General features: G+C 37.9%; 1 protein-coding gene across 1 annotated transcript in view; it reads left to right on the top strand.

Moving 5' to 3' along the window:
* The window catches only part of DGKE (diacylglycerol kinase epsilon), a 33,127-nt gene extending 14,424 nt beyond the window's left edge, over positions 1-18,703 (top strand). Inside the window, exons 4-12 of the mRNA XM_056816550.1 lie at positions 295-414; positions 1,605-1,748; positions 2,150-2,307; positions 4,255-4,306; positions 4,826-4,939; positions 7,723-7,794; positions 8,865-8,992; positions 9,523-9,634; positions 14,155-18,703. Of these exons, the coding sequence (XP_056672528.1) occupies positions 295-414; positions 1,605-1,748; positions 2,150-2,307; positions 4,255-4,306; positions 4,826-4,939; positions 7,723-7,794; positions 8,865-8,992; positions 9,523-9,634; positions 14,155-14,352 (1,098 nt within the window). The 3' untranslated portion in view covers positions 14,353-18,703. The remainder of the gene's footprint in view (positions 1-294; positions 415-1,604; positions 1,749-2,149; positions 2,308-4,254; positions 4,307-4,825; positions 4,940-7,722; positions 7,795-8,864; positions 8,993-9,522; positions 9,635-14,154) is intronic.
* Positions 18,704-21,010: the final 2,307 nt, after the last annotated feature.

Below are 21,010 nucleotides of genomic sequence, written 5' to 3'. Positions count from 1 at the left end.
TAGTAAAGCTACCTGTCATCAGAATATTCAAAAGATTCTGGAAACCATCTGTCAGGGCTAATGTAGACATGATTTCTTCATTGTCTGGGAGGTTGAACTAGATCAACTTAGGTCTTTTCTACTTCCAAGACCTACCTTGTATGCTGTATTGTTGGTCATGAGAAGTCTACATCTGTTTCTCAGCACGCTATAGTAATGATCACTTTAAAAGCACAGGTTTTATGATAGAAGGAAGTGGGAAATCAATTCTATTTCTTATCTATTTCACCTATTTCTTTGTTTTTCTTTCTATAGCTACCCTCACCTGTTGGAAATCAGTGGACCCCAATAATCATCCTAGTCAATACTCGTAGTGGAAATAACATGGGTCAGATCTTACTGGGAGAATTTAAGATTCTTTTAAACCCAGTCCAGGTAACTATAGGAAAAATCTTCTATTTTTTTCTATGTTAATTTTGTTATAGTCTTATTCTCCTCAAAGACAGTTAGCCCTTATAAATGTTAGCCATTTCATTGTAGAAATGTGTTATGGCTACAGAAGAACTGTGCTTCTAACTTTAGAGGACTGTGTCTACTTGTATTTCTGTGGTACTCTCCTTAGTTGTGAAAAAGCACATTACAGTCATGTAATGTCATATAATTACTGTAATGTCAGTCAGAAACAATCATTTGAGTGAAGAAACTGAAAACTCAGTCACAAAGATGATCTTCAGACACACTTTATTATAATGGATCTGTGCTCCCATCAATAGAGAAGTTCTTTCCAGCAAAGCAAACAATGACTTTCTACACCTCATCCTGTAAAGACCCCCCAAAAGGCTTGGAGCTTTCTTCTCCACCTCTGAATGTGTGGTGTCTGCCAGTAGAGTTTCCAAGCTGACTGACAGTGGTTGTCCCTTGCTCATACTCTGTGGCCTCCTCATCTTCTTTTCAGGACATACATCTTTCTAATGAAATCCTTTACACCACTTTTTCTGTCCAATGATTGGTAACTGTTAAGATTTCAGTCTACTGATTCCTACCATGCATCTTTCCATTACCCTTTGGAGGCCCCAAAATTTTCATTCTTCCCAGATTAGCATTTTATGGCTTATAGCTGCATAATATCACTGAAAGAACATTGACATTTAAAAAGTGAGCCTTTTTTTCCATGGAGATGCTTTGGGTCATTGGGATCCCTGTGCAGATTCCTAAAGACAATCCAGTACATACTGTACATCCCTTCCTATTCATTTCCCGGCCCAGTTCATTGTCCATTCATGGTGTCTGGCGAAACTATATGTACTAGAGAACTGCCTGCCTATGAATTGTGAGCTATACTTCTCAAGTGAAATATTTTAGGAAGAGGAAAAAAAAATAAATGAATATAGGACAGTTTTATGAGCAGGATTTGGGCAGTAGGGTTAGGGTAGTAGTTTGTAACTCATTAATAGCTAGAATCACAAGTGAAAGAAAACCTTTTACATTTCATATAGCAAAGGCCCCATTTGTTTTTATTTTAGCTATACTGGACACATAAACATAAATCAGTATCAGTGAGTCATCTTTAGATTTGAAGGATACTGATTCATAAAATCATCTTTTTGGTTCTCCTTTGTCTTAAGGTTTTTGATCTGACCAAAGTTCCCCCCATCAAGGCCTTGCAGCTTTGTACTCTACTTCCTGACAATTCTGTTCAAGTGCTTGTGTGTGGTGGAGATGGCACTGTAGGCTGGGTCCTGGATGCAATCGATCAGATGAAGATCAAGGTATTTAAATAATTTTTTAAGGGTGCTGAGACTACTGCTATTATAATGGGACTCTTCCCTCAAAGGACAACTTTACTGTGGCAGACTTAGAAGTTGATAATACTAGTTCATCCTGTATTTTAAATTTTTTTTATTAAAAGAGAAAGGAATTTACCATTCTGTTGATATAAAATAGCCTTGGTTTAAAAGGTCACAGATGAATTTCTGAAGTTGCTAACTATGAAAAAATTAAATTGAATCTTAAGTCTGCCTTTTTTTATCCCCTGTGTTCTCCTTAGTATATGCTTAATATATAGTTCATATCATTAACTTTATCATTTTGGACTTTGAATTCTATCAAACATGGTGACCTTAGAAATAACCTAAAAAGAAAATTAAAATCTATCCATTCTATATTCCAGGGTCAAGAAAGGCACATCCCACAAGTTGCAGTCTTGCCTCTAGGAACAGGCAACGATCTGGCCAATACATTGGGTTGGGGTGCAGGTTATGCTGGTGAAGTTCCAGTGGAACAGATCTTAAGAAATGTAATGGAAGCAGATAGAATTGAACTAGATAGGTAAGTTACAGGGGGAAAGTAAAACTTCTGAGCTTTGGGAGTTTTGCTGACATTCAAATCTGAAGAACTATAGCCATATAAAGTTAACCACAATTTCAACACTGAGCAGCAATGCACCAGATACACTTAACCTATTTTAATTTTAATATGTTTAAAAATAACACCAGAGAGATGAGAGAATCATTAAGAGAAATTAAAGTGTACATTCAAAATATTTATTTCAAAAACATGAACAGAAATGCTGCCAACTTTATACCACAAGATTGTTTTATAAATGAAAACATAACAATAAGAACATTCAGGCATTATTAAGGACTTGTACTAGTTTCTTGAGAGATGGAAAATGTTAAAAAGACATGGGTTTACCTTCATGGATCTTACAGTATAATAGGGGAGAAAGGCAGAAGCACAGATAAGTATAATATAAAAGTTGCATTCTAAGAGCATTAGAGACTTTGTAAACTCAATGCTATGTGAAATCTTTGGGAGTGAGTTGTTAATGGCTTGGAGTTCAGAGACGGTTTTTAAAAGTTAGTAGGAAGGCAGCTAGATTCTCAATCACTTAACCTCAGTTGCCTAGCCCTTACCTCTCTTCTGCTTTGGAACCAATACTTAGTATTGATTCTAAGACAATAGATAAGGTGTGTTGGGTTTTTTTTTTTAAGGTTAGTAAGACTTTGATAAGCAAAGATGGGATAGAATACATTCAGAACAAAGGACTAAAGCCCATTCTATAGAAAGAAAATTTGAAGGAACTAAAGAGAAGCCTAAAAGCAGTGTGATGGTTCAAATAATTAAAGAACCATCATAGAATATAGAAATTAGATTTGTTCTGCTTGACTTCCAGGAGTGAAACTAGGAGCAGTGAATTAGTCACTTTGAAGTAAGGAAAAATGCCTTTATTCAAGCCATCCAAAAGTGAAATGAACTGCCTTGGGATGGAGCCAGAGATCCGTCTTTGGAGGTCATCTTGCAGAGACTGGTTGACCACTTATCGGTACTTTTGGCCTGGTATGCAGGATGACCTCAGAGTTCCCTGTGATCTGAATGGCATACACAGAGCCACAGAGGTAGAAGAGTACATGGGACATCAAAAGGGAAGCCAAATGTATTCAGAACCTGGAGCTTGTGGAGGATAGGAATGTGAGTGAAGGCTGGAAACAAAGTAGGGCCAGATTGGAGATTGCTTTAAAAGTCAGGCAAGGGAGCAGCTGGGTAGCTCAGTGGACTGAGAGCCAGGCCTAGAAAAGGGAGGTCCTAGGTTCAAATCTAGCCTCAGATACTTCCCAGCTGTGTGACCCTGGACAAGTCACTTAACCCCCATTGCCTAGCCCTCACCACTTTTCTGCCTTGGAACCAATACACAGCATTGATTCTAAGACGGGAGGTAAGGGATTAAAAAAAAAATCAGGCAAAAGGAACATCTGTTTTACCCAAAAGTGAGTGGAAGAGAATGGGGCTGAGGGATTAACCTTAGCTGGGGTGCCTCTTCTTGGAACAGGTGCTGATATTGAGCCTTGGAAAATGGAAGGGAAAGGAGAAGAGCTTTAGAAGTCATCATAGTGAATAGTCTTATTCTTTGAAAGAGGAAAAGCCGTAAGGGGAAAGTGTAAAGAGCTCATGTGAGAATGTGAGGTTTAGAATAAATGCTTTAATCAGGAAGTTGAGAGTAGAGGGGTTGTCAGAAACAAAGCCCAGCAAAGGTTACGTAATGTAATTTGTCCTGGTGCATCTCCATATCTAAAAAATGGACATCAACTTTATAGCTCTCCTTCCCTCAGAGGAAGAAAATGTAAGTTATGGGCCAGTGGTTATTCTAATGAGCATTGAAGACCTTCATGCCTTTCTCAGACACTGTGCTAGGTAGCAGAGGAGCCTTTGCTTTCTAGTCTTCTGGGTAGTTGTGAGTGAAAAGCACCATGTGCCATTTCTTTCTCTTGTTTTTAGGTGGAAAGTCCAAGTAACGAAGAAAGGATATTACAATTTAACAAAACCAAAGGTATGGCTTGTATTCTTTGGAGTTGTATCTTTAAGGACTACTAGATAGTAGAATGGTTAGAACATCAAGCCTGGAGTCAGAAGGCCCAGGTTCAAATCTGCCCCTTGTGACCCTGGGTAAATCACTTGACCCCGATTGTCCAGTCCTTGCCATTTTTCTGTGCAAGAATTGATATTAAGGCAGAAGATTAGGGTTTTTTTTAAGAGCTCTATCATTGGGTGATTATCAGTTTTTGACCTTCCACTTGGATGTTTCTGTTTAGTGTCTTTGTGAAATTTTCCTCTCTCATTCTTATATTCCTGTTTTATAAAGTGGGGAAATAGACTAGATCATTCCAAAAGTTCCCCTCAGCTTTCAAATTCTGTGATTCAGTGTACATAAGTCTCACACAAAAAGCAAATATTGCATGTATTACTATTTTCAATAAGCATAAACAACTAAAACCTCACATACTTGATGTGTGACAAAATATTGGGCTGAAGAACACTATGTTACTATTCCTCTTTTTTTTTTTGGCAGGTGTTCACAATGAATAACTATTTTTCTATTGGACCTGATGCTCTGATGGCTCTAAATTTTCATGCTCACCGTGAGAAGACGCCATCCCTGTTTTCTAGCAGAATTATTAATAAGGTGTGTTGGATAAAATAACATTTCCTGCTTATCTCTGAAGGTACAGTAAAAATAAACAGTTCCATTCTTATTTGACTTCCTTTGAAATAATCATATTGAATTAACTTATAAAAACATTTGTACACATTCTGCAATGTGTGTGATCATTTAAGATTGTCAAATTGAATGTTTATATTAAAAAGAATTTCCATCAAGTCCAGTGTAATTTATAACAACCATCCAATCATTTCAAATTAAAAGTTAGTTTATTTTGTTCATAACTTGTTCTGACTAGATGACAACCACAATCAAGAATAAATTTTAACCAAGAGAACTTTTTGGTGAAGTAGCATTTACTTTACTGATGAAAAAAACGAAACCCAAGATTTTTGTTGGAGTGACCAAAACTTCATACAAAAATAGAGAAAACTTGTTTGCTGTGGCCATTAGCCAGAATTACTCCTTTATCTTCTTCATAGAATCAATCTCTTTGGAAGTTTTCGACATGACTTTCAAAGCCTGAGTAAGAAAAATGTATTGACATCTTATTATATCTTCCCCTTTTTCCCCCAGTATGTGCCTCCCTCCTATCCCTTCCAGAATCATCCATGTAACAAAAGAGGGGAAAACAGCAGTTAGACAAAAACTAACCCCCACATCAATCCAGTCTGATGGCATACTATATCTTACCGGTGCCAGGGAGAGGGAGGTGCCTGCTCATAGCTCTGCTTTGGGGCCAAATTTGGCCATTATATTTCAGAGGTTCTAGGGGTTTATTTATTTAATTTTTTGGTGGTTTTTTTTATAAATATATTTTACTTTGCCAATTACATGTGATAACAATTTTCCACATAAGTTTTCTGAAGTTATATGATCCAAATTTTCTCCCACTTCCTTTTCACCCCCTCCCAGAAATGAGAAGTATTAGTTTTAAGGGTTTTGTTGTAGTTCCTTCCATTTAATTCACTATAGTCTTTGTATATCTTGTTTTCTTGGTCCCAATTATTTTTCATTTTGCATTAGTTCATAGAAGTCTCCCCATATTCCCTGTATTCTTTATATTTGTTATTTCATACAACAGAATAATATACATTACGTTCGTGTACCATGAATCTAAGCCTTTTTAACAATTTTTATTACAAAGGTGATTGAGTACTGAAGTATTTGCAAGATTTTTTTTAACCTTTACATTCTGCCTTAGTAACAACTCTTAAGACAGAAGGACAAGGGCAAGGCAAACAGGATTAAGTGACTTGCCCAAGGTCACACAGCTAAGAAGGGTCTAAGCGAGATTTGAACCCAGGTCCTTCTGACTCCAGGTCTGATGTTCTATCTACTATGCCACCTAGCTGCCCCATATTTTCAGGATTTTAATTATTTCAAATCCTCAAGCATTTAAGCTTTCTATTTTCAAAACAAATGACAAATTTGCTAGAGTAGAATGATGTGTTACTTCATTTAAAATACAGCTCTTTTCATAAACTTGTGAAGCTTTTAGAGCAGAAAACCAAGTAAAAAATGAATTTGTCAAAATACATAGCCATCCAATCACCAGGCATTTATTAAGAGCCTACAATGTGTCAAATATTGTGGTAAGTGCTATAGATACAAATGCAGAGAATGGAATAAGTCCTACCCTCAGTGAGTTTGCAAGTAAAGCCATGAAAACAACCAAGAAAAGTTAAATCAATGTTTGTTTTACTAAAGAATGGTCATTTAACCTGCTATTCCAGAATTTGCTAGCACTTTCAAACTATCAATAACATAATAGAATAAAATGTAGCAATGCATTAAAGCTAATTTCATCTTCTATTTTCTTCATTCTAACCCTACATGGAAATCCTTGCTAAAATTCTTTAACCACAATCTTTTATTTTTAAGAAAAAATAAAAGAATCTTGGTTTGGTTTTATTAGAAGTAAAATTTATGATTGGACTGAATATATTTTTAGTTGGTCACCAGAGTTTTAATTATTAAATCCCAATGATTTCTCAAGTCAGAATGGCTTTTATGGTAATTTATTTACAATGGAGGGAAGATATTAAGGAAATGAAAGAGAGAAAGAAAGAAGAGAGATAGCTGCTCCAGCCTGGTCTGAACCAGGCAGGAATTAAGAAGCCCCAGCCAGGGGGGGGAGGGGAGGAGCAGCAGATTAAATTTAACTCAGCTTCCAGCCATGAGGCCTCCTCCAAGATGAGGGGTCTCCCCAGAAGCTAGTGACTCCAGAAAGCCAAGGGAAAGGGAGTCAGCCCTTTCACTCACCACGTGGCAGTCCAAGGGGAAGTAGTCAGAGATCTCAAGCCCAAGCTCCTCCACAGTCAAGTTCCAAGGCCAAGACCTCCTCACAGGAAGTGACCACAAAATATAAAGGCAGTTCTTTGCATCACTTCCTATGTCTTACCTGTACCAATGGTGGCTTAAACTTGTATTTGGACTTCCCAGGGGGGCAGTCAGTTATTTCTGATTTGTCACTTGCTAGCACATGTGGGTCATAGACTTTCCTCTCCCACATTTAATTCTTAAGTGGCGATGTATACCTTCCTGGTGACTAAAATTCTAAAGAATAAGTAGGGTGGAGTAAATTTCAGTTTCATAGTTTGGAGGACTTTTTTTTTCCTAAGGGAGGAGGGCAGTGATAAACTGGAATTACATAGGGGAAGTCTTAGGGTATAGCAGAAAACATCTTTATTTTAGTGTATCCTTTTCGACATACATCAAGGAGGCAAAGTTAGTGTAATGTTTTTCTCAATATTTAAAGTTTTTGTCACATGTTTAACATTATATTCTCTTTCATTTTTACATAGGCTGTTTATTTATTCTATGGAACCAAAGATTGTTTAGTACAAGAATGTAAAGATCTGAATAAAAAAGTTCAGGTAAGGCATTCACAATCTTTCCAGTTCTTCTTTCCTTTATTCCCCCTTAATGTCCTGTCCAGGAATGCAAAATTTTGCATCATTAACATACCAAGATTTTCATGGGCCAAATTAGCTATCTGATGTTTATCCTTTTTATAAAGTTAAAAATATAAATAAAACTTTTTGACTATAGAAATTGTTAGTGATTATCACAGTATAATCTATCCTCTAATGAATTTTTTTCATGGTATCTCTCTTTTTTTCTGAACACTGACATTGTAGTTTAGCACTTTATTAAGATTGTTTCTAATTATTGCATGTGTGTTTAATGTTTTAAACAGGTCCATGCTTCACATTGTATGTATTAGGTGCTCAATAAATTCTTACAACTCTTGAAATTATGTCTAAATTAGGCAAAGAAATGCTCACTGAATCTGAGAGTTGGAAGGGACCTCTGTGCCCAACCTAATCCAACCCATACCCAAAAGGAACCCCTACTATAGCATACCCAACTCGTAGTATAGTCTTCAAACATGCATTCACCTTAAGTAAAATTAATCAAGTCATATCCTTAGGCTAGTTTTAATATTCTATGTGTTAAGTGAAAATCCTGACCAATTGGAAGGCTATCCCTTGCACATAAAAAAGACAGTAAATATAATCTTTCTCCCTCCAAAATGTCAATACTTCCCAAGTTAAGTATAGATTCAATGTAGTATCAATGAAAATACATGGTTTTCTTTATAGATAGGGATGGGAACTAGACCTGTGATTTCATTGGTATGAGGGAGTTCTACCAATTCAGGTTGGCACTTTCTCTGCAATTTATAGACTAAGAGAGATGCCTTGAGCACGTGGAGGTTGTGATTTGTCTAGGGTCCCAGCCAGAATATATCAGAAAAAGAGACCAGATCACCCTGACCTCAAGAGCAGCCTTCTGTCCATCACATTCATCATAAATAGTAATTATGTCATATATCTATAGACAAAGATTCTGGAATTTCTTGTTTTATTTTTTTAAGCTTGACTCTTTAGCAGGCACATCTGGGTTTTGTCTCTTACTCACTACTTGTTGTATCTCTTTAAAGCTAGAGTTGGACGGTGAGCAAGTAAATCTGCCTAATTTGGAAGGAATCATAGTTCTCAATATTGGATACTGGGGAGGTGGCTGCAGACTGTGGGAAGGAATGGGAGATGAGACTTACCCTCTAGCCAGGTACGTAACTTGTCCTTCATGTTACCTTATCATTGGATTTTAAAGTATTCCACCTGTGTCCAGGGGTGGCTAGGTGGCACAGAGGATAGATATCCTGCTGGGCCTGAAGTCAGGAAGATTCATCTTCTTGAGTTCAACTTTGACCTCAAACACTTACTAGCTTTGTGATCCTGGACAAATCCCTTAATCCTGTCTGCCTCAGTTTCTTCATCTGTAAAATGAGTTCAAGAAGGAAATGGCAAAACTACTACAGTATCTATGCCAAGAAAACCCCAAATGTAATCACAGAACTGGACATGACTGAATACCTGTGTCTCTCCTAATAAGTTGAAGAATATTTGCCCTTATGAATTTGTTTCTGTTTGTCTCATTTTATTTATCAGTAAAGACAGATTAATAACGGTGATAAATTGATAGAATTTTGCTATTGCCAGCCTAAAATAAAATTGTGCATTGCCTTGAATTACAATTGACAAAGTGGACTTTATTTTATGGTGTTATGTAATCATTGTTTGCTTTTCCAATTTTAGTCATGATGATGGGCTATTAGAAGTAGTTGGAGTGTATGGTTCTTTCCACTGTGCTCAGATTCAAGTGAAATTGGCTAATCCTGTCCGAATAGGTCAGGCACATACGGTTCGGGTGAGTATAATAGAATAGGTTTATCCCTATTCATTTTTTTAACTCAACTTAAAATCACTTTTTTAAAAAATTTATTTATTTTTAATGTTCTTTTAAAAATTTTGCGTTCCAACACTCCACCCACTGAGAAGGCAAGCAATAAGTTATGCATGTGAAATATAAAACATACTTCCATGTCATCCATATTTTTAAAAAAGGCAAGAAAAATAAACAAAGAAAATTATGCTTCAATTTACACTCAAGTTCATCAGTTTTTTCTCTGGAGGTGGAGAGCATTTTTTCATTGTAAGTCCTTTAGAATTGTTTGGGATCATTGTATTTGATCAGAGTAGCCAGGTCTTTCACAATGGATCACCCATTCCACCAATGCTGTTGCTGTGCACAATGATCTCCCAATTCTTCTCACTTCATTTTGCATCAGTTCATATAGGTGCCGCCATGTTTTTCTGAAACCATGACTCGGCATCATTTCCTATTGAAGAGTAGGATTTCATCACAATCAGAGGCCACAACTTGTTCAGCCATTCCCCAATGGAAAGGCATCCCCTCCATTTTCAATTCTTTACCACCACAAGAAGAGCAGCTATATATAGTGTTGGACATACAGCTTCCTTTTCCTTTGATCTCTTTAGGATACAGACCTATTAGGGAGATTTCTGGCTCACAGTTTGATAGCCCGTCAGGCCTAGTTCCAGATTCTTCTCCAGAATGATTGAATCAGTTCATTAGTGTACCTTTTTTCCCTCATCTGTGCCATCATTTGTCATTTCTGATAGCTGTGTACCTCAGAGTTGTGTTAATTTGCCTTTCTCTAATCAGTAGTGATTTAAAGCATTTTTTCACGTGATTTGATCTCTTTGATTTCTTCTTCTGCCCATTCCTAATCTTTGACCATTTATCAACTGGGGAATGGCTCTCACTAAGTCATTCTTACGGATACCATTCTCAAAGTAATGTCATTCTTTCTTCAGTACTTGAAGGATCAGTGATTCCTTTGATATGGGTCCCCTTCCCTTGCTGGTGATCTTCATTAAATACCCAGCAATGAGTGTGGTGCCCAGAAAGCAAAGACAAGAGCCTGAGTAGGCAGGCCCTGTGCTTAGCAGAGGCGCCCTTTGCACCCCCACCCACCCCCCATCTTAGCCTTAAGAACAGGATCATTTCTGTCATGCAGAGGCATCACAGTGAGGCCTTCAGGGGAAGGAAACATAAAAGTCGTGGCTCTGACTATGACTGCACAGCACCCTAAAAGACAGGCACACAGGCACAGCCCCTCACTGAGGCATAGACATTTGGGGGGAATCTGCAGGTAACAGGTGTAGCTAAAGCAATCAGTTCATCTATATGGTAGGGACTAGGAGGAGAGACAAAAATTAAATACCTATTGCCTTCAACAAGCTTTTAGTCACTCAATAAGCATTTTCTTCATCACTTCCTGACTGCCAGGCACTGTGCTAAGGCCTAGGGATAGAAGCAAAAGCATTCTACTTTGGAAAAATCATAAGAAAGCATGAAAGCAAAATGCAAAGTACATAAAAAGCTACAGAGGGATTGGCGGTAGGGATGAGGCATTTCTAAAAATGGGAGAAATCAAGCAAAGCCTCTCAGGAGGCCATGCTGAAATTAGACCTGGAAGTGAACAAGGGACCTACAGGGGCTGGCATAGGCTCTGGGGGTACAAGGACAAAGAGGAAGCAGGCCTTCTTCCTGCCGAGTTTACCTTCTGTTAAAAGAGAGAGCATATACACAGATGAATGCATACATGATAAAAACGAGGGGGGGGGATCTAGGAGGAGGGGCAGTCGGGTGGCTGTAGGACTATGAAAGGCTTGGTGTTTCTGAATGTTTTAAAGAAAGCTCAGTGTTTTAATATGCAGAGCTGATATCCACGTTGAGAGAAGAAACTGTAGGAGTTGAAACACAGAAGAAAAGCATGATTAATCACTTGTTTATATGGGTACAGGATGTGGGGTTTAGGTTTTAAAAGATTACTCTGTTACAAAAATGAATAATATGTGTCAAGTGATATCACAAGTATAACCCAGTGGAATTGCTTGTCAGCTCCAAGAGGGGGTAAGGGGAAGGAGAGGGAGAGAACACGAATCATGGAAAAATACTTAAAAATAAAATTAAAAAAAAAGATATAGAACTGAGAGGTAATTGTATTCAGGGCAGAAGACTTGGAGGCAAGAGATAGGATATTCATGGGGGGACACTAAAGAAGTCCAGTTTGGCTGGATCTTAACATGCATGAGGTAGAGAAACCTCTAATTGGATTGGAAAGGTAGTTTGGGGCTAATTTGTGAAGGTTTTTGCATGCCAAACAGTGCTTTGTAGTTGGTCCTAAGGGTCAAAGGAAGCTCTTAGAACTTGAATAATGGAGTAATATGGCCAGATCTGGGCTTTAGGAAAATCAGTTTGGCAGCCACATGAAAGATGAATTGGAGAAGGGCAGCTAGCTGGTAGCACAGTGGATAGAGCATCAGGCCTATGCTGGGAGGTCCTAGGTTCAAACCTGGCCTCAGACACTTCTTACCTATGTGGCCCTGGGCAAGTCACTTGATCCCCATTGCCTAGCCCTTAGCACTTTTCTGCCTTGGAACCAATACACAGTATTTATCCCAAGACGGAAGGTAAGAGTTTTTAAAAAATTTAATTGGAGAAAGAAGAGAGACTTAAAACAGGAAGACCAATGAGGCTTTTGCAGTAATCTAGGCAAGAGGTGATGGAGGCTGTGTGAATAGAGGGAGGAGACGGACAGGAGAGATGTGGAGGCAGAAGAGATAGAATTGAGTGCCTGTTCATGTGAGCTGAGGAGTGGAAGGGAGCGCTTTCTAGGTAGTAGACTGCAAGCTTATGCCAAAACAAATAGAAACCAGAGATGACATGGCATGTACTAGGACAGGGCACCTGGGACACAGAATTTTCAAAGATAGTTTGGACTCAAATTTCCAAGGGCCAAAAACTGGATTTTCTTTTGTCCTAGAAATAATGGGGAACCACTGACATTTCTGGAGTAAGGCAGTGACCCTTCCTGGTCAGCCCTGTAGTCAAGGACAAATACACATAAATGAATAAATAGATTGTAGAACTATTGTGGACTTCAATCCTCAGAATCACAGAAACTCAGAGCTGGAAGGGACCTTAAGGTTCTCTGACCACAAAATGTTTATTGCCAAAAGGACTTTTTTTTTTAAACATTATTTTATTTGGTCATTTTCAAACATTATTCATCAGACACAAAGATCATTTTCTTTTCCTCCCCCCCTCCCACCCACCTCTCCCATAGCCAACTCTCGATTCCACTGGGTATCACGTGTCCTTGATTCAAACCCATTTCCATGTTGATGGTATTTGCATTAGAGTATTCATTTAGAGTCTCTCCTCAGACATATCCCCTCAACCCCTGTGGTCAAGCAGTTGCTTTTCCTCGGTGTTTTTACTCCCACAGTTTGTCCTCTGCTTGTGGATAGTGTTTTTTAGATCCCTGCAGATTGTTCAGGGACATTGCATTGCCACTGATGGAGAAGTCCATTACATTCAATTGTACCACAATGTATCAGTCTCTGTGTATAATGTTCTCCTGGTTCTGCTCCTTTCACTCTGCATCAATTCCTGGAGGTTGTTCCAGTCTCCATGGAATTCCTCCACTTTATTATTCCTTTTAGCACAAGAGTATTCCATCACAAACATATACCACAGTTCAGCCATTCCCCAATTGAAGGGCATCCCCTCATTTTCCAATTTTTTGCCACCACAAAGGGCGCAGCCATGAATAATCTTCTACAAGTCTTTTTCCTTATTATCTCTTTGGGGCACAAACCCAGCAGTGCTATGGCTGGATCAAAGGGCAGACAGTCTTCTAGCACCCTTTGACTGCCAAAAGGACTTCTTAAAGACTTGTGAACAAACAAACAAAAAAGACCTGCCTGATTTCTGTTCCTCCAATCCCAGCTCTGTCTCTCCCCACAGTTCCTGGTCTCTTTCTACCTACCTCACTCCCAAATGCTGAGAGCCACTTCCTCAGGCAGCAGAGAATAAAGTAGTTCAAGATTCAAAAGCTTTTTAAAGATATTCTATCATACTTCAGTACAGTTGGATAGAGAAACATTAACCTTAGTTCCAGGGATTCTTAACCTCGGGTGCCTGGCCCCCCAGATGATCTATGGATAAATTTGAAAGGAACTTAAATGTGGGGGAAAATATCTTTATTATCATTAACCTCTAACTAAAATTTAGCATTTTCCTCCATAATGAACGTTAAGCAACAAGTATTCCAAGAAGGGATGCCTGGGTCTATGACACACAAAAAAGCAAAGACTCCTTGCTTGTAATCCAACCTTTACCCAACTCATCAGTTCCCTCTGTGACAAGTAGTTATCCACCTCCTTCTAAACATGTTTGTTGGTAGAACGATTTGCTAGAGTTGGGGAAATATTAGTTAGTAAAGGCTTCTGTAAACTATTAATGATCACTTATTTTTTTCTACTTCTGCCCACCTCCTCCCTTTCCCAATCTAGTTGATCTTGAAGAGCTCAAAGATGCCAATGCAGGTAGATGGAGAGCCTTGGGCCCAAGGGCCCTGCATAGTAACCATAACTCATAAAACACACGCCAAGATGTTGTCTTATACTCGGGAACAAACCGATGACGATGCCTCCAGCACATCTGAGCAGGAGCACACCCGAGAGACTGAGCATACTGATGAAGACATCTAATCATCTACTCAGAGCAGACCACAGAGATCTTAATCTATTCTTCAGTTTCTTTAGTGTGTTACTGGCACTGTATAAAAAAAAATAGATAAGATATTTATGGTAAGGACAATTCTGAAGAAAACTGAGCTTTTCGTTATTTGCAAAAGCTCAATGCTTAGTTTCAGCAAAATACTTTCATTGTATGCTCTTCGGCTAAAAGCTATAGAAGTTACACCATTTGCAAAATATATTATTTTTTCATTGTATGTTTTTAAGCCAGGGAGTCACTTTTAAATATGTACTGTCTCATTCATTTTTCTTGTATAACATGTCTTGTGTGCACATTTTATGTGCATCAAGGTGTGATCTGAAGGAAAAAAAACGGTTCTTTTCCTATATCATTTTTTGGTTGATGGCACTGGAACATAAAAAGTGCACTGATTTAAAGTAGGGCTGCATGGAATCTTAGTCATTGATAAAAATGTCCATCTACTTGGCTGCACTTTATTTCTTAAGAGAAGATTCCTATATCACTAGGCAGAGTTCATCCACAAATACTCATTCTTAGGAAACCATGAGAGTGCTTTTAAAGAAAGAAGATCCCTTTAAATTTTATTATAGGATCATCTTCAGACAGCATTAGTTGGTTAAGTCAACAGATGATGACTTAAAGAGTTTGGTTTCAGAATCTCTCTGTAACATTCTTAGAACCAAAACACTCGAAATGAATTAAGCAGGAAAAACCTATAATTAAGTAGTTTGTCTGAACTCTGTTAAAACTCTCACTATTGATAGAAATCTGGTCATTTAAAGAGATATTGAAGATTTAAAGTATATTTTAAAATATACAAGTGACGTTCATTAAACAGGCACTGTACAAAGTAAGTAAAGTATTTTAAATACAGTCACAAGTTTTAAGGAAGAAAAAAGGTGCAGAGGTGATTAATAGGCATTTTGAGTATTCTTGGATATTTGAAATAGAATGTTCTTGACATTCTTCCATTTAAAAAAGACCAATGAATAAGTGTTTGCATCTTATGATTTGTTTAAAATGAGAAATATATGTATTTTTTACTTATTTATTTGCTGGTATGTAACTATGTGCAATACATATCAGTTTGTTTAATACACTGTGGTAGCTACTTCTGTTGGTCTAAATGTTATCATCCCAATGTTGTTTAAGGAAATCCATGACCCTTGCTTGGATGGGGGGGGGGGGGCAGCTTAGCCAAATATTATTGCTCTCCAAGTATATAGCCTTCCTAAAAATTCGAGAATTGATGAAAAGCACTGACAAGTGGTCTTTGGATAACTTGCATCTGTAAACCCTCTAGCCTGGCAAACTGGCAAAAGTACAGTATTAAAAAACTGGTCCCGTAGTCACCCACTTTTGCCCCAGATGTCAGTCACAACTATGAGCTGACCAGGCTTTCCATTTTCCATCCTGCCCATTATGCCATAACAAAGTCCCATCAGTTTTTAGAAGAGGTATGGTTGTTTCTCTGGCATCAGTCTCAGAATATTAAGAATGTACTTCTGGCACTCCAGACATCCCTAGCTTCTCTTAGTAACTAACCTTGACTATATCATTTGTGAATTTCTTTCACCCCCTTTTTGAACCTATTTATATTTTCAGCCTATACTATTTTCAGAGTATAGCAGGTTATGTGTGCCATTTTTATTTTGTCCTGACTTTACCTCTCGAGTTTCAAGTGGTGAAATTTTAGTATTGGAAGACCTTAGTAGTGGGAGAATTTCACAGGTTTGGTTTATTTTGTTCTGTCCTTGAACAGAGTAATCATTTATCAGTATAATGAAATTATGACCTGTTCTTATTCCAAATTCAATGCTGGGCTGCTAGCATATTTCACATTTTCCCGTGCTTACTGCACAAGATTATAGCATCTTTTCCTATCATTCAAAGGGCAAAGGATAGGGACAAAGGAACTAGTTACTTGAACACTGTCCTGCATCCTTAATTTTACTTTTTTCTTTCTTTTTTTTTACCAATTACATGTAAAAATTTCCACACACGTTTTTTCTAAGTTGATCAAACTTGACTGTCTTCCTCCCTTCCCTTCACCCTCCCCGTGCTGGCAGGTGATTCAATCTGGCTTATACATTACATCCTTAATTTTCTTTCAATCAATTTGAGTCAGAACTCAAGCCACTGCATAAAATAGCCTATAAGAACTGTGCTTTAAGCAAAACCACCTAGTGAATTTTGAAATTGCCCTGTGTTCTAGCTAATTCATCTGTTCTTTCTCTTTCTTTAAACGTAACCTTTCCAGCATCATTAAAGAGTTCATTATCCAGTAAAGATTTTAAACAAATTTTGTTATTTTGTAAAGCAATTACAGGATGTCCTGTATTAGGGAGGGAAGGTGTCCTACAAAAAGTATTCCTGTCTTGTTTTAACAAAGTAAAGCCTTTGGACATAAAGCCAAACAGTATGAATATGTATACAGGTGAACTTCATTTTAAGAAAGGCCAGGGTGACATCCAACTATCTTAGGAGGTGTGTTTTTGCATCACAAGGAATGTTTTATTTTACAAAACTGTTCACCTTGCACTCTCCCGGTTCATTTAAAAAAAATTTTTTTTTTAATTCTTTTAAACCCTTATCTTCTGTCTTAGAATCAATACTAAATACTGGTTCCAAGGCAGAAGAGGAGTAAGGGCTAGGCAATGGGAGTTGAGACTTGCCCTGCGTCATACAGCTGGGAAGTGTCTGAGACCGGATTTGAACCCAGGACCTCCCATCTCTAGGCCTGGCTCACTTTCTACTAAGCTACCCAGCTGCCCCTAAAAAATGTTTTTATATACTCCTTCCTCCCCCCCCCCCTACTAAAAATATTAACTTATAATTTCTCAGGAAGAGACCATTTGTGCTAAATTAAATCTCTGTACATATCCAAATTCCTGTCTTCTTTCACTGTCCTGGTACATCCCTAATTCCCAACAAGTGTAATTTTTTGAAAACTTTTGAAATTCTCATGCTTCCCCTTGCCATGAGCTAAGTAAATAGGGATATGGTCACTTAAAACTGTTTTCTAAGTTAAATTGTACTGTTTTTTAAAAAAAGATTATCTGATATTAAGAATAACACCAACTTCTGTTTCATTTTTTTTTAATGTTTGTTTTCTGTAGCCATTAACGGCAAAGCTACTAACATTTTTAGAATTTTTATAGTCAAAGTGGTTTATTTTTTATTGTTTTAAGTAAGGTCTGTCATAGACATGTATAGTAGTTGTATTTGGAAATTCAGTAGCTTCCTTGGTATTGTAAAATCCAGTGACTAAGAAGCTATGTCCTCTTTGCCATATAAAACCAGAAACTACCAGCATGTCAGAAGTGAAAACGTATTCCTTTTTCTGGAAACACTTTACAGTTGTAATATAAATAAATTTTTATTTTAATATGTATTATGAAATTCTAATATTGCACTAAATAGGACAACTTTAAAAGCTGTATCATTTTACAGATTAATGTAGGTCTGAATGCAGAATTCTTTTTGTCCCAAATGAGCAGTGAGAGAGGTAAAGTTTCTCTGCCTTCCGCCCATACTGAATGTTGACAGAGAAAGGAGAATCAGCACTTTATCTAGAAATAAACTTTTCCAGCAAATCTGAGGAGATGAGGGGAAGAGCAAGCAGAAGCTTAAAAGCAAGGAAAATACCTTTCAAAGCAGGCCAAGCTTTGTGAAGATGCATTCCCAGACACAAGACCCAAGAGTATGATTTGGTTTGCTTTGTTGTATTTTAAAGAAGTTGACCACTGCTACTGTACTTGCTGTTGGGGCCTGAATCCCCCAAATCTTCTGTTCCCCTACATCTGTACAGAAAAACTACACAATCTAAAAGGATGTACTTCAAATTTGGTTGAAAAGCTAACTTCCTTTCCTTATTCTCAGACACCCAAAGTGTTCTTTCTAAGACAACTGGGGAAGGAGAATATATTCAATAGGGAACAGAAGATATTGTTAAAACTGGTGACTTATGTATGGTTATTTTCACTTCTAACTCATTTCCCCTTTGATTTTTCTTATAATAAGTTTTTTCTCTTGTATTTTGGTTTTGTTCAGGGGTTCTGGAGCAGTGGTCAATTGGCCACTTTGTAATGTTAAACAGATGCTGGTTGAGGAGTAAGTAATGCACTGACTTTAGTCCCTTTTTCCTCTGTTCAAGGAAAGTTCAGAGCTGATCTATTTGTTTTCTGTTATTTTTAGATGTGTAAGTTAATATATATTTATTTATTTAAAATACCACTGACTGTCCATTAGTTAACTGCTACAGTCTGCTTTTGTTATGTTGGGGCTCTACTGTTGTGCTGTATAAGACAGTAAAAATGTGAATTAAAACATCTTAATACATTTCAGGCATGAATTACCTATTTCTTCAGGAGAATAAAAGTATACCTTTAAAAAAGAGTGTGGTTTTCCAATCTATTTTTATGTCTTTAAAGACACAGGTAAAATATCCAAAGTGCTTTGGATTAGATGCATAAAATCATAATTCAGTTAAGTTAGTCAGCAGCTTTCTCATAAATGCCCCTTGCCTTTCATAGTGAGGTCTAGATAACATGCTTTTGGGGTGAGGAGGGATGTAGGTTTATGTCTGGAGAGGCAATGTGGCATAGGAGCATAGATCCTGAAATGGACCTTACAGGTCATGCCCTCTTTATTTTTTGCAAACTGAGACCCAGAAAGTCAACAAGACTTGGGTTCAAATCTTGCCTCAAAGAACCATGCAACCCTAGGCAAGACAGTCAATTGCTCATTACTCTGGAAAATTAAGACTTTAGGTTCCAGACAGGTTCCAGAAGGCATTGGTAATGGGCATTTTCTCATTGAGACTTCCCTGTACCAATGAGATCACAAATGTTGTCTCCCCACCAAAAAACAGAATCGGGACTATTAAAGTTGGATCATTAAGGATTTGTTTTTTCTTTTTTGCATTTGTGAGCAACTCTATGTCTCTAAAATTCTCTGTTGTTTTAATAGAAAAGTCCTGATCATTGCTGAGAGGGCCAGGGCTGTTTGCCACATGCCTTGGTGTTATATTGACCACTTAGTGTGAACATGCAGTAGCCAGCACACGCAACTTAAAAATCAGAGGTAGACGGAGGCCTTCCACAGACTTCTAATAGCTAGAAAACAAGTATCCCACATGAGTGAGTAAACTTGTCAGAACAGAAATCTTTTATTTTTTGTTTTTTTGGATTCTCCCTTTAAAAAAATTTTTTTCCATATTCATTTTTGTTAGAGAAAAATCATATAAAACCAAAAATCCAAAATAAAAAACAGAATAAACTAAAATGAAAAAATTTATGCTGTGATCTGCTTCTCTGGAGGTGGATCGCATTCTTTGTCATAAGTCCCTCAGAGCTGACCTGGATTGCTGTTAGTAACAAAGTCTCACATTTGATCATTTCACAATATTTCAATTACTATGTATAATGTTCTCCTGGTTCTGCTTGTTTCACTCTGCATCAGTTCATGTAGGCCTTTCCAGCTCTTTTTGAAATCATCCTAATAGAATCCTTTTAAATAAAACCCCCCAAAATGTCAACCATCATTAATGGAAATCTCCCTAAAATATATTTCTACATTTTCCTGCCTCCTTAAGATGCTATCTGCAATTTGACCTTTTTTTTTGATGACCCAAGATTGTAGACCACAGGATTGTATGATTTAGAACATCAAGAATCTTAAGAAGTCATTTAGTCTCATCCTCTGATTCTAGAAGATGCTGTCCCAGGTGCTAGAAAATGAATGATGAGAAAGCAATGGTACCCTCTTTCCTATTAAGAAGTTTAAAATTTAGTCAGGGGGGGAGGGGGGAAAGGGGTCTAGATAAGGTATGTTTCTTTTAAAACCATTTGATTATTTAACAAAAATACAGACATACTCAACTATTCATAATGCCAAAAAAAAAAATTAGCAGGTCGTTCTTGGGGTATTGCTTCTTCCACCAAGCTTGGCTTTGGACAAACTATTGTCTAGAATCCCAGCACTAGGTCTTTGCTCCAACTTTTTAAAGGCACACAAGGCCCTGTACCAAAGGAAAGAAGGTCCAAACAGGAGACAGACCCATCTCCAACACAGGCTTGTGCAGGAAGGCCCTCTGGCGTGCAGCATCCATAGACCACATGGCCACCAGGAAGGTGAGTTTGTTAGGGCCTTTTGGATGTACTCTCAGTTCTGGCTCAGCAACCAGCCAAAAAGCCATTCTTTACCATGAAGTGAGCAGACAGGAAACAGCAGGATGCCAGTGCATACTCTGAAATGCAGAAACCCCCTCGAATTCAGTCATCATGCAAAAGCAGACTCACCTAGAATGAATGATGCCATGACTGGGCCTTTGTTGGTCAAGTCCCATAATCTCAACTTTTACTTCCAGGGTAGAAGGTTGCCACCTGCAGTTGTAAAAATCCTAAAGAGCAAACATTCCTTTATAAATTATTGGCCCAGGGTTGGGGGTGGGGGTGTCGAGCTGGGTGGCTCAGTGGATTGAGAGCCAGGCCTAGACGCAAGAGGTCCCGGGTTCCAATCTGACCTCAGACACTTCCTAACCATGTGGCCTTGGTCACTCAACCCCACTTGCCTAGTTCCTTCTAGCTCTTCCACCTCAGAATTGATTGATTCTAAGACAGAAGGAAAGTATTTGCCTACTTCCTT

The sequence above is a fragment of the Monodelphis domestica genome, chromosome 2 (assembly GCF_027887165.1).
Source record: "Monodelphis domestica isolate mMonDom1 chromosome 2, mMonDom1.pri, whole genome shotgun sequence".
In the NCBI taxonomy this organism is placed as follows: domain Eukaryota; kingdom Metazoa; phylum Chordata; class Mammalia; order Didelphimorphia; family Didelphidae; genus Monodelphis; species Monodelphis domestica.
The sequence above is the reverse complement of the archived record's forward strand: the minus strand, read 5'-3'. Positions and strand labels throughout refer to the sequence as shown.